The sequence below is a fragment of the Camelus dromedarius genome, chromosome 28 (assembly GCF_036321535.1).
Source record: "Camelus dromedarius isolate mCamDro1 chromosome 28, mCamDro1.pat, whole genome shotgun sequence".
In the NCBI taxonomy this organism is placed as follows: Eukaryota; Metazoa; Chordata; class Mammalia; order Artiodactyla; family Camelidae; genus Camelus; species Camelus dromedarius.
Genome location: NC_087463.1, coordinates 15,483,259 through 15,495,249, shown reverse-complemented (window position 1 = coordinate 15,495,249; position 11,991 = coordinate 15,483,259). Strand labels below are relative to the sequence as shown.

Below are 11,991 nucleotides of genomic sequence, written 5' to 3'. Positions count from 1 at the left end.
TGGGAAAGAGGCCCAGGAGGGTCCCAAGACGAGGAAGGCGGCAGGACACTGAAAACACACCTCACGTGTTTTCCCCGGGTCTGGCTCTGTATACGCAGTGAATCAACGCGGTTTCAAAAGAAACTAGAACACATCACCTCTTTTGTGACTTTTTTTGCTAATCAAACAAAGGCAAGTTAATTCCCTTCACTGTTTCAAATGTGATTTCCCCAAATAGAGAAAATCTAAACATATGGCAAGCTTTAAAATCTGTGAATGTGTGAATGTCACGATAAAAATGGAACGGGGGAGTGTTATGAACCGCCAGGCCACGTTCTCCGAGAGTGGAAGGGAATCTCTCGAACTCATCTTCCTCGCTTGCTACAGCACTGACTAAATCTGGCAGCAGGGGCTTCTCCTCCCAGGCTGGTGATGGAAATTTGAAGAAACAGTGCTTCTTGCTGAGATCAAATTTACTGAGAGGGAGGCTCAAAAAATGGTAATAGAAAAATTGTCAGATGCTACAGAAAATCTGGTGACTTTAGGTCTTTGAATCCCAGTTCCATCTACTATGGGACCTTGGGCAAGTCTGCTGACCTCTCTATCTCTTGGTTTCCTCAGCTCTTGGGTGAGAAGTATCATTCTCAGCTTATAAAACTGTTACAAGGAGACTATTGATAACGTGGGTCGTGTTATACCTGGTCATGATAAGGGCTGAAGAAGTGGGAATTATTAAGTGATGAATGTAAGGCCAGCCTCTATCTTCAACCCAGCCCATCCAATGGTCATGATAAATGCTCATGTCTGAGTTTCTAGCAGTAGCCTCTAGAAAGGCTCTAAGTCCCTACAAGGATTCAGTCAGTGGCTTTCAGAGGGGAGAACTAAAAATACAGCCTGCCTCACCAAAGAGCATACAGGTTCTTTATCAAGCTGTTAGTTTATCTGTGTTAATCACTTTCCTCTCATTTGGAATCGAAATAAGAGAACTATCTGCCCTTTGGGCAAGGTGTTTAAGCTTTTATTGTGAATGGGAACAGGCTGGGGCCTAGAATCTAACTGACAAATAGCCTACACGTAAAGAGCATTCATTGGAAGACTCTTGAATGGACAATTATTCATAGCAAACAAGTTCAAACCAGAAGATATGCTGCTTGAAAATCATGACTTTAGTCAAAGTTGAAAGATACAAGAATAGTTAAGTATTTTGCACAAAGGAAACTCATTGCTGATCCAGGAGAATGGATGCCCATAGAACGCAGTCTCTTAAGGATTTTGTTTGGCTTCTTTGAGAGAGGTCGCCATCGTCATTGTCAGTTCAGCTGGGGGTTCCTTCCATCACGTTGAGAACCTGGAGCAGAGAGTCCACCAACTTAAAAAATATTAGAAAGAGTTTAAGCAAATGTAGTTCGTGATGCCAAAGCCCTAATACTAAAAGTAAATCCATTCCCAACAAACCATCAGCATCACTTGGGAGCTTGGTAGAAAGGCAGATTCCTCGGTCCATCCCAGATCTACTGAACTGGAAACTATGAGGATGGGACCTAGTGATCTGTGCTCGCAGAAGTCCTCCAGGTGACTCTGAGCATGTTCATGCTTGAGAACCGCAGCTGTCCCCTGGGAGAGAGATCAACTTCCTCCTTTTTAGGAGACACTGTATTTTCAGGTCTTTTTGTTATATTAGCTTAAGTTGTGCCCTGATATGACTACACAAGTATATTTTGATCAATGTTGGAAATTAAATGTATTATCCCCAGGAATTTTTTACTCAAGTAGCAACCAGGTAGAGGAACTATGAGGGAATGTGGAATTTTGTTACTTCGCCTTGTCGGCAGTGCCTCGTTCCACAAATCAAAGCTAGTTTATGAATTACACAATTACACATTATAAACACATGACTGTAAATGGTAGTTGTGTGGGCAACTTGGGACGAGGAGTTAATTTGGGTTTCTGCCAATCCTAAACTGATTGCGGTTTGTTTTTGTTGTGGCTTCTGTTCAAATTAACACCAAAGAAAGAATGAGTAGCTATCATTTTAAAACCCTTCCGTTCCCATGTAGCACCCTTTACCCACTGAGACGAGAAAACACTTTTCATCCGGAGTAGAGCTTATTACACTTTCCAAGATTCTTGGGCAATTCAGGTTCCCCAATGTCCAGATCAGCCATTTATTCCTAATAAAGGACTCGCTGAGCTGCTCAGATCAGTTATTGCCTGCTCTGTGGCTCAGTTGTTCTGACCAAGTGATAATGAGGCCAGGGCCTGGGGTTCCATTCCCAAACAGGCCAATTAGCTTCGCTTTTCTCCACGAGCCCAGGAGGCACCATTAAGGGTCACCAGCCTGCCCAAAGAGGCTGCCATCCATCTCGCAGTATGAGCCACTGGTCATAAAAAGGGGCCAGCTGAGGATGAGGGACAGGACGCGTGGTTGTCCCCTGCACTGGTTCAAAATACTGAATCTGAGAATTTGGCTCAAGAGAGTGGAAATAAAGTGACAAGGAAAAGACAAACTGTGTAACCTAGGACCTGGAGGCTGGAGGAGGGTTGCTGGTTTGGGTGTGGGAAGGCGGGAGCTGTACTGGAGGTGGGAGCCAACCTCGCTCTGCTCCACAGACACGGTCCGGGGAATCAGAAGCTTTTTAGTTATTCTTGATTGTATGTTGCTTTTCCTATATTTGGAGCTTCCCTTGGAGCTTTTCACATACAAAAGCTTTCTATTTTCTGTGCTGATCTGATGGGACAATGGGAACGGTCCCTTAAAAGTGAGGCCATATGGTATTTTTCTTTCTCTTTCTGGCTTACTTCACTTAGAATGATGATCTATAATGAAAAAGAATATGAAAAGAAATATGTGTGTATATATATATATGACTGGAACATTATGCTGTACACCAGAAACTGAAACATTGTACACTATATTTCGATTTAAAAAATTGGAAAAGAAAGAGAGGGCAAAGTTGTACATTTACGTCCTTTCCATAACACCTTCTGCAGTGCATTCCCAGGTCCCTTTCTTCACGTCCAGCAAAAAAGAGAAAAAAAGCCTAGGCTGCAAAAAACAATGAACTGGGTCCAAATTATAAAAGGAACCCAGAGTCCACCTTCAACCTTTACTGAAACTCAGGACAACCCTCAGGCACATCCGGGACTATGGATTAAGCCCTGAACACTGTTTCTTGTTTTAGAAACCATAGGGGGAACGTTCCATCAACTCTTTTTTTTTGCAGGAAGGGAATAGTTAAAAGATTAAGGTTAACCTTGAAAATTATTGGCCATAATTGCTAATAAAGTTCTAGAGCTTGTTCGCCATGATATAGTCGCCAAACTTCAGTGCACATTTACATGAAGCTTTTCTGAATCCAGTAAATAACTTTGTCATCAAAACATAGGAAGATGCTCAGTTTCTAACTACGGCTCTGGGAGATTTGGCAACAGGACTCCATGTTTTATTACTAAAATGGGAGAGGGGAGCATATATGAGTAGTTTTTAATTTTAAGAAAAGTCTTCAGCCTCTGAAAATCCCTGCTGCTAATTCTGGTCATGCTCAGCTAAATTATTAAACTTCTTTCTAACACCAAAAGATACAAGGATTTCTAATAGAACTATTCTCTTGTTACTTCCTCTTTGTGAATAAGGTAATTGCAGGATGCTTTCAATCTTCATATCAACATACTTTCATTGAGGTGAAGTTTCTAAAGAGGAGTGATAAACTGGTTTGGTCTCTGCAAAGATGAAACCATTGAATTTGTTTTTCATCTTGCTGGGAAATATAGCCAAAAGAATGGTACCGAAGTGTGCAATAGCTAATTATTCAATATGGGGCAGAATGAAGAGGGATGGGCTTTCTAAACTTGTAAAAAGAAAAACAAAGCACAAAAAGATATAATAGAAAAGGCCTGATTATAAAAAGACGACTTTTTTCAGCTCACACTGTATACCGGTAAACATCCCCCTGAAGTCACTCTCTGCAAATGAACACTCAGCCCGTCCTGTAGAAGTGCCACTCGGAGACCTTTTATAATTGCCTCCAGGGGTGACAGAACACCCTTCTGAAGATGGCAGAAAAATTTTGATCCTTGAGGAAGGAGTTACATTTTTCAAAACGTTCCAAAGTTATACAGAGCTAGGTTTGGGGGAATAAAGCAACTCAAAGTGGGTGTTGTTTGGTTCAAACTGAAGGACTATAGATTAATTCCATGATAGAGTGTGTGTGTGGGGGGGGGGGGTTTATGAATGAGTGATGGGGGCAAGTCCATTTCAGCGTTTGTAAAGTTATTCTAGAGGGTTTTGTGGTGGTGATCGCTGTTACTCTTCAGACAAAGGAGAAGGCACTGCCTTTGGACATCACCCACAGGTAGTCCAGCAAAGCACTTGACCAAGAAGAGGCGAGGCCAACCAGGGGCCAAGAAGTCAGTTACAAATTCCTGGAGCCCTTAAAGCCCCGTAATCCACTGACAGACGAGGGAGCTGGTCACACAACACCTGTGACTCCTATAACACAGGCGTGGACAAGAGAATCACTCACTCAGGGCTTTGTACAAAGCTGGTTCTTATTTCTGTATTGGCTGATGTAATCCAGATTTTCTTCCTGAATGAAGGCTACGAGAGACTTTCTCTCTAGGTGCTTAATGCAACAAATGAACATTTCGTTTGCATTTAGCATGGAGAATCCACAGTAAATGGAAGAGTAGGGAAACGTAAAACCTCCCTCTGGAGAAGCCAGCCAAGGCCAGGCCAAATCAGCCCTGAGCCTCTGTCCAGGAGCCATCAATCAGAGTTAACCATCACGAAAGAGGGACGGTGCGAGCTCCCCAAGGTCCCTGAGTGAAACACAATGTCATCTATTGCCAGGAACAGTGAGAAGCAAGGCTGCTCCTGCACACTATTGCATCCTGCATCCTCGTATTTAAGATCAATGAGGACCATTCCCAGAAGATGCCTCACATGGCAGCAGACTGTCCGAGGCAGACAGCATGGGCTTTTCCCTTGAAAAGTCTCAGTTTCCTCCCGTCTAAAATGGAGAGACTAAAAGCACCTTCTGGAATCTCTCTCCTAGGACCGCTGTGAGCATCACCAGAGGAAATGGAGGGAAACTGATTCAGCCAGTACTTGGCTTATAGAAAATCCTCACCAAAACTAGCGATTATTATTATGAATTGTATTGCAAAGATTAGTTTTGCCTTTTATCATAAATTTCATGGAAACATCTTAAAAGTTAATGATAATCACATCATTTTCAGTTGCCTGGCTTTCTTCCTATAAATTTTATTCTCTCTCTTATCTTGTTTCCTGTCTGTCTTTGCATCTAAACAATCCCAATTTTCTATCATTCTTTTCCTTTATTCTCTATAAAAACACATAGAGAACAAATCAGTTGACCTTAGATATGTTCACCAAGTTTTGAAATATTAGGCTGAGGCCTGAACAAGGTAATCTTGGAACAAATAGGAAGGAGGACTACTCTGCATAAAATGCAGGCAGCAAAAATGCTGTCTTCTAAAAGCATCCATGAATAGGCCCTTCCTCTAGTGTTCATCAAAAAGAAACATATCTATGGACCCACAGGGATGAACTCAAATAATCTACAACCTCACTCTACAAATACTCTGGTAGGGCCTGGCAGACTTTTTTTTTAAATCCCATCAATGCACAATAGAAAATAAAACACCTCAATTGGAGTTTGATGTGCTAAGAGGAAAAATAATCAATTATGCTGAAAAGAAAAGCTAGCATGGGGATTGTCTGCTCATTTTCTCAGCATGTACTGGTGTCTTCCGGAAGGCTTGCCTCTAAACAGTCTACTTCTTCCCTGCTCAAACCTCCCCTGCTCCCAACTCTCCCCATTACCTCCCACACCCACCCCACCCGCCCAACCCCCACTTCCCCAGGATGTTCAGTATACCTTTGAGTCTTGAACTGACGTCTTTAAAGTTGCTGCTGTCCTCTGAACCCCAAGTAGACTGGCGGATGCGCAGGGGCTCCCACTGAGTCGGCTGATAGCCTCTGGTCCCCTTTGCTTCTAGGAGGGTTAGCAAATTCCTTGTAGCTTCTCCCCGGTGAAGGTACTCCCTCAGCTGTTCCTTCATGCTCCCTCCCTCATAAACGTATGGAGACTCTCCTGTGCTCTTTTTTCCCATTAAGTGTCCTGTTCAAAAACAGAAACAATATACAGCAAATATTTATAATAACTATAAATGGAATATAACTAAAAATTGCAAATCACTGTGTTGTACTCCTGTAACTTACACAATACTGTACAGCAACTGTGCTTCAATTAAAACGTTTGGTGCCACATTCATAAAGAAATAAAAGAAGCATATACTCTGGTTCAAAAACAAACAAACAAACAAAAACAGAAGGTCACAAATGTAACCCTGGGGAATGAATGAACAAGAAATTAAAAAGGACACCAACTGTGTTTGTGCTGCTCCCTCCTAAATGCTGGATAGATAGCATTTTACTATCAGGAGTTAGTTCATAAATGACTGACAGACTTTGCTCCTTGCTCAACATGCTTAATGAGTGGACAGACTTCAGAACTGCAACTCAGGAGCCCTGGGTCTGGTCCCAGCCCCTCTGCTAATTAGCTAGGTGACCTCTGTCAAGTCACTTAGCATCCCCAGTCTTCAATTTTATCAACAATAAAACGAACATGTTGGACTAGCTGACATCTAAGGAACCTTCCATATCTGAAATTTTATCACCAACTCTGTGTGCACTGGATTTTATTTCCAGCTGAATGATGGAGTTTGGACACCTTCCCCAGTCAATTTTGAATTGCTCCTGAAAAGACAGGTCTCCATGCTTTCCTCTGTGTGATTAAAAAGATGTTGCTTTCCTCTTACCTGTAATACCCATCCATGTACCAAAGGAATTTTCCAACTAAACTTTCTTAGCATTTTAGCTGAGGTTGAACCTTGAAATGACACCTGGGAAATGCAGTTTGTAATGAAAGACAAGTTGAAAACAAATTCTGACCAACACTTTTCAGTCACCTAAATGCAGAATTTTCTCACAAAGGTATAAAATCATCAGCAGAAGTCTATCAGTGGCTCCAAGGATGTGTACTTGTCATATAAACAAATGAAAGTTGCCGTGCAGGAGGCCAAACCGCTAAAAACATGGAAATTCATGTGTGCAAATGGGGATTACCATAGGGTCAGAAAGGGGCATGGAATTCAAGGTCTGAGTTCTTAACACTTCAGCCCATTGCTTAAATAAACTCACATTGCCTAATTTACTTTCTTTAGTTGATTTTTCCCATTTCTCCGTAACTGGGTTTTACAGCACTTTCAAATTTCTAACATTAGTAAAACTGTGGTGCTTTTGATTTAAAGTTCACAAGGGAAGAGCTCTTTGTGGCTCCAGTGTTGACTGGCATTAGAAGCATTAAAGGCAAACATCATGGAAATAATATTTGACAGACCTCAGTTGCTTCTAGCAGCTCTGTCCCCCAACAGAGAGCCCCCACCGTGACTTTATTGCTTGTGTGAGTACTCCAATGTGCAGTTAACAGGATGTTACAGATGCAGATTATTTCATTTGATCCGCATCGTGATCAATTTGATGAAAATGAGACTTGCCAAAGATCACACACATGTAAGTAAAGATTCTAGGATTAAAATCAGCTCACAGTCCAGACTCTAGAATATAATACTGCTTTGAAGTGTCTTTGAACTTCCTGAGAACCTAAGCCAGTTAGAAATCATTCTGGGGCCTGGAAATCAGGATAGCGTCTACAAAAGACTTTCAAATGTTTTAAAAGGAATGGGGATCGTATATCACAATGTCATTATGTAACCCAGAAAAATTAATTCTGTGAGTACTGGGGAGCCTAAAAATGAGGTTTTACTACATTGCAGTGTGAGCATTTGCCAAGTCACTTACGACCTGACACCTCATGCAATTTTAAGACTATTGAGGACGTGGTCCCAACTGAAGGAGTGAAATCCTGAAAGACTGGTTCCTCACTTGTCTGCTGGGTCAACCCGGTGCCCGGGTCTCCACTAAATAACCTTGCATTTAGCCATAGTAATGACTGTGTTGCACAACTTCCCAGGAAGTGGCGAATCATTTGGCTTTATTTACATGGAGGAAATTGAATTATGATAATGGGAAAGTGGGATTACAATCTGATGCTCCCAGTAATGATCTCAGTCACTCTCGTCCTTCGTCATTGCCTATCATCTAGTTAGAATGCTGGAAATGAGAAAGGCGTTATCACCAATGAAACAGAGGGACTCTGGAGATGGTTTTCCTAACAGGACTTTCATTTTTGTCATGCTTGAATAACTGTGTGGACTTTTCTAAAATGGAATGATAAAATGGGCCTCCATTCTGTGATTGGTTTAACATAAATCCCACATTTAACATAAATTCGGGGACACTGTACTGAATTTCAGTATTTGCGTATTTGGTGGGTAGGCGTTAGCCTCCCTTTCCTAGCCCCACAGACCGGTTATTGAGAAAAGTATGCCATCTATAACATCGCAGGGAGACACACATTTCCTGGGTCCTAATGCACTTCTGAGCTAGTTACCATCAACTAAATAATGGTTTCCATGGCAACGTGGATGATAGGCCCACTTCCACCTCTTCTCCCATCATCATTTGTTATGTGTCCATATCATAATAATGGAGATCTCAGCATAGACAAATGACAGGCACTTGAAAAAATAAAACCTTGGCCAGAGGGAGGAAAAAGCTTTTGTCCTTTGAATCACTTAAAAATACCACTAAAATGGCAGGCATGACACATAAAAGAATTGTCTTGAACTCCAAACTTGAAGATTACCTAACTTCAGAAAATACACATTAAGACAAAGTGTTGAGTACTTCTAAGAGCTGATTTTTCTGGAGCGATACTTCAGCTGTTTTTCACAGTTTCTGGGGCAGCTCAATTAATGTAAAGCGATTCTGCAGCTGAACACTAGTGTTCAGAACTCAACCTTCCACGACACACTTCGCATCAGAGTTAGAGCCATGACCAGAAACATTTCGTGGGAGCACAGGTGATAGTCACTAGCATTGGTGTTAACCTATATTTTCATCACACACGAAACATTTCCATGAACATCAAGCCAGAGAAGAGTTGGTTTTCAGTCTGCTAACTGTGTTCCATGACCACATCACGTTTCTCTCAGCTGGAAGAAGCAATCCACTTAACAAACCTGCAAATTTGTGCTGACAGCTTCTTCATGGACGGCAATATGGAGCTCCAGTTTGCTTTAATTAAAACTAAATTGCGTGTCCTCCATGACTGAGGAGGATAGGCATTTACTTCAGAGAGCAGAAGGCTCCATATAAAATCTAACAATGTCATTCACGCTTGTGAATGCTCATATTCCAACAAAGGGCATGTCTACCCAGAGCAAACTTTTTCCCCACTGCAACGTCATTTTAAACCCAAACGCAATTTTCTACGTCACCTCCTTCCTTCCCTCGTTCCTCATCAACTCTGCACAGTCAGCCAAGGGAGAAAAAGGGAGAAGAGTGTGATTGAGAACAGATAAGAAAATAAGACAATTTGGGGGTGTCACTGGTCAGTGTATTTTTGGTCTGGGAATGCCCAAGTTCCACCATGAAGGGTGATTAAATGACAGGCATCCTAAACACCTGGGGACAGATGTGCTCAGGAAAGACAGCAGTCAGGGCTGGCTGGCATTAGAAATAACATGATTCTAGCTTCTCAGCTAACTCTCTTGTCCTGCATTTGGCCTGCAGGGGCTACCTAACAATAAGCCTTTTTAGTACAAAAATACAGATGAGCAAAAAGAGGCTGGAAATCTGGAAATTTCATTCCCCTAGCTCATGTCTGGACTGGACAATGGCCTCGATCTAAACTCCCAGAACCCCTTTTTAAGGATCAATTCTGAGTTTGGCTTCTTTAACACCTTCTAAGCATCCTTTTCTCTTGAAATGCAGGGGTTTTCACCCATAGAAACCTCTCCTCTCTATACCAGGCTCCTGTGTTCCGAGTCCCCCACAGACATGACGAATACTTCATCCCTAGGGTTGCCAAGACTTGGCAAATGATTCTTTCAGTAATAATGAAAATAATCCTATTGCAACCCGGAGCTCCGGAAACACACAAAGCAGAGGAGCTGAGGACGTGACAGCTTTAGCCTCACCACTCCCCTAAATTCTTCCTTGTCTTCACACCGAGAAACTGAATCCTCTGGCAGTTGAATTAGCAATTATCTTTCCAACACACCCTATGCCACTCCCAAGTAGATGACTCAGGAAATCGTGAAACACACACACACACACACACACACACACACACACACACACACACACACACACACACACACACACACACACACACCACCTTAAATCTCTCTAGGGATCGACCAGCTTCCCGGAAAATGTTGAGATTGTTGTAGATGGCTTTGTGGGGAGGTGTCTGAGGAAGTCGGACGCTTTGCGATTGCCAGAGGCTAAACTCGGCTGGACCAAGAGCCCCGGGGTGATGCTCCATAAGCGCGAAGCTGAGGGGCCACTACCTGCCTCCCAGCCGCAGAGAAGCAGCGGGTGCGTGCTCGGCCGCCCTCGACCCGGTACAAGTCCCTGCGGTTACGGGGCCAGGACAAGCGAACCTCCAAGCCGGTGCCTGAAAAGCAGGACTTGTAGGCAGGGAGAAGGGGAAAGGAGTTAGGGGAGAGAGCGAGGTCGCGGGGTCAAGAGAAGCAGAGAAAAGCAGGGACTTAAGAGGACAGAAATCCGGGATCAGTGTGGAAACCAGGCGCGATTCCTGAAGCGCCGAGCCTGCTGGATAGAAAGAGGAAGGGTTGGGCAAAAGGGCAAGAAAAGACAATCGCTGCAAAGGCAAAAAAAACGGACCGAGAAAGTTCAGCCAAGCCTCAGATAGAAGCGAGATTCAGGCGCAGCTCGCCGAACAGATTTGAAATCCTGGGCGGGCAACGCGCCCCAGGTCCCACACCTGTGGCTCTGCCGGGCGCAATGGCGCAGCCGCCGGGTTGGAGCAGGGCTCCGAGAGGTGCTCGGGGACCCAGCTCCCCAAAGTTGTTCAGAGAGAGAACCGTGCCAGGCAGGACTGAGATTCAGCGGACAAAATGAGGTGCTGGGAGGTGCGGAGGGAGGGTGATCTCCGTGTGGGTTGGGATTTTGGAGAGCTGCGCGCCGGTTCAGATGTCTTGGGGAAGAGGAAAGAGAGCGGGAAAGGATCGAGGGACCAGTCTGAGGCTGCCCAGGGACCGACGGCTTCCCAGGATGCAGAAGGGCAGGGGGGAGCTTTGGGATAACCGGGTTGGTGTTTGAGTAGAAAAGGTCCGAGCAAACCCAGCCCCCACCGCCGAGCCGCAGAAACGCTGACATGGGGAGACGGGCCCCTGCGGCTGGCAGCTCCCGCCTGGGCTAGAGCGCGCCGGACACTCACCCACCGCCCAGTGGTTGCCGCGCGGGTACATCTTGGCCAGCAGGGTCCCTCCGCCTGCCGACACCGGGGCGGCCGGCCCCCGGGGCGCCTGGCAGACGACCAGCGCCAGCAGGACGAGAGGGAACTCGCGGCCGCGCATGGTCCTGGCGGGAAGCCCTCGGAGCGCCTCGGCGTGGCTGCGCGGAGAGTGCGCTCTCCCCGCGGAGAGACGGGAGGACCAGGACCTCGGAGCAGCGCCGCCCCCGCCGCCGCCCGCGCCACTGCTGCAGCCTCCACGGTCGCCCCGACTTTATATGCAAGCCCGGGTCGGGGGGGGGGGGGCTGGGGGCTCCCCCACCGCGGACCCGAGCGCTCTGACGTCTCCCTATAGTGAGCCTGGGCGCTGGAATAACAATCTAGGAAAATCATCCATCTCCCCGCCGTGTGATGAAAAGGCTGAGTGTACACTGTCCTTATAGTCCCGTCCGCCTTCCCCATATTGGATGAATTCTTCCCATCCTCGACGCCTTCGCTCCAACACAATTTAGTGAGCTCCTCCCTCCCCAGCCTCACCCGAGAGCCTCCTGCGTTAGCTAGCATGGGATCCTGCAAGGGGGAGCCGTGACCTCGAGGCCTG

At 45.1% G+C, this 11,991-nt stretch overlaps 1 protein-coding gene across 3 annotated transcripts; it reads right to left on the bottom strand.

Moving 5' to 3' along the window:
* Nucleotides 1–921: 921 nt before the first annotated feature.
* Nucleotides 922–11,568, bottom strand: GRP (gastrin releasing peptide). 3 transcript variants are annotated; one of them, XM_010979979.3, is made up of 3 exons: nt 11,376–11,568; nt 5,880–6,122; nt 922–1,348 (listed from the first exon to the last, which is right to left on the bottom strand). In XM_010979979.3, the coding sequence occupies exons 1-3, from the start codon at nt 11,512–11,514 to the stop codon at nt 1,290–1,292; spliced, it is 441 nt and encodes a 146-aa protein (XP_010978281.1). In that variant the 5' UTR covers nt 11,515–11,568; the 3' UTR covers nt 922–1,289. The 3 variants fall into 3 exon arrangements, with proteins under 3 accessions (XP_010978281.1, XP_010978282.1, XP_010978283.1); XM_010979980.3 differs by having other exon boundaries at nt 922–1,327; XM_010979981.3 differs by having other exon boundaries at nt 5,899–6,122.
* Nucleotides 11,569–11,991: the final 423 nt, after the last annotated feature.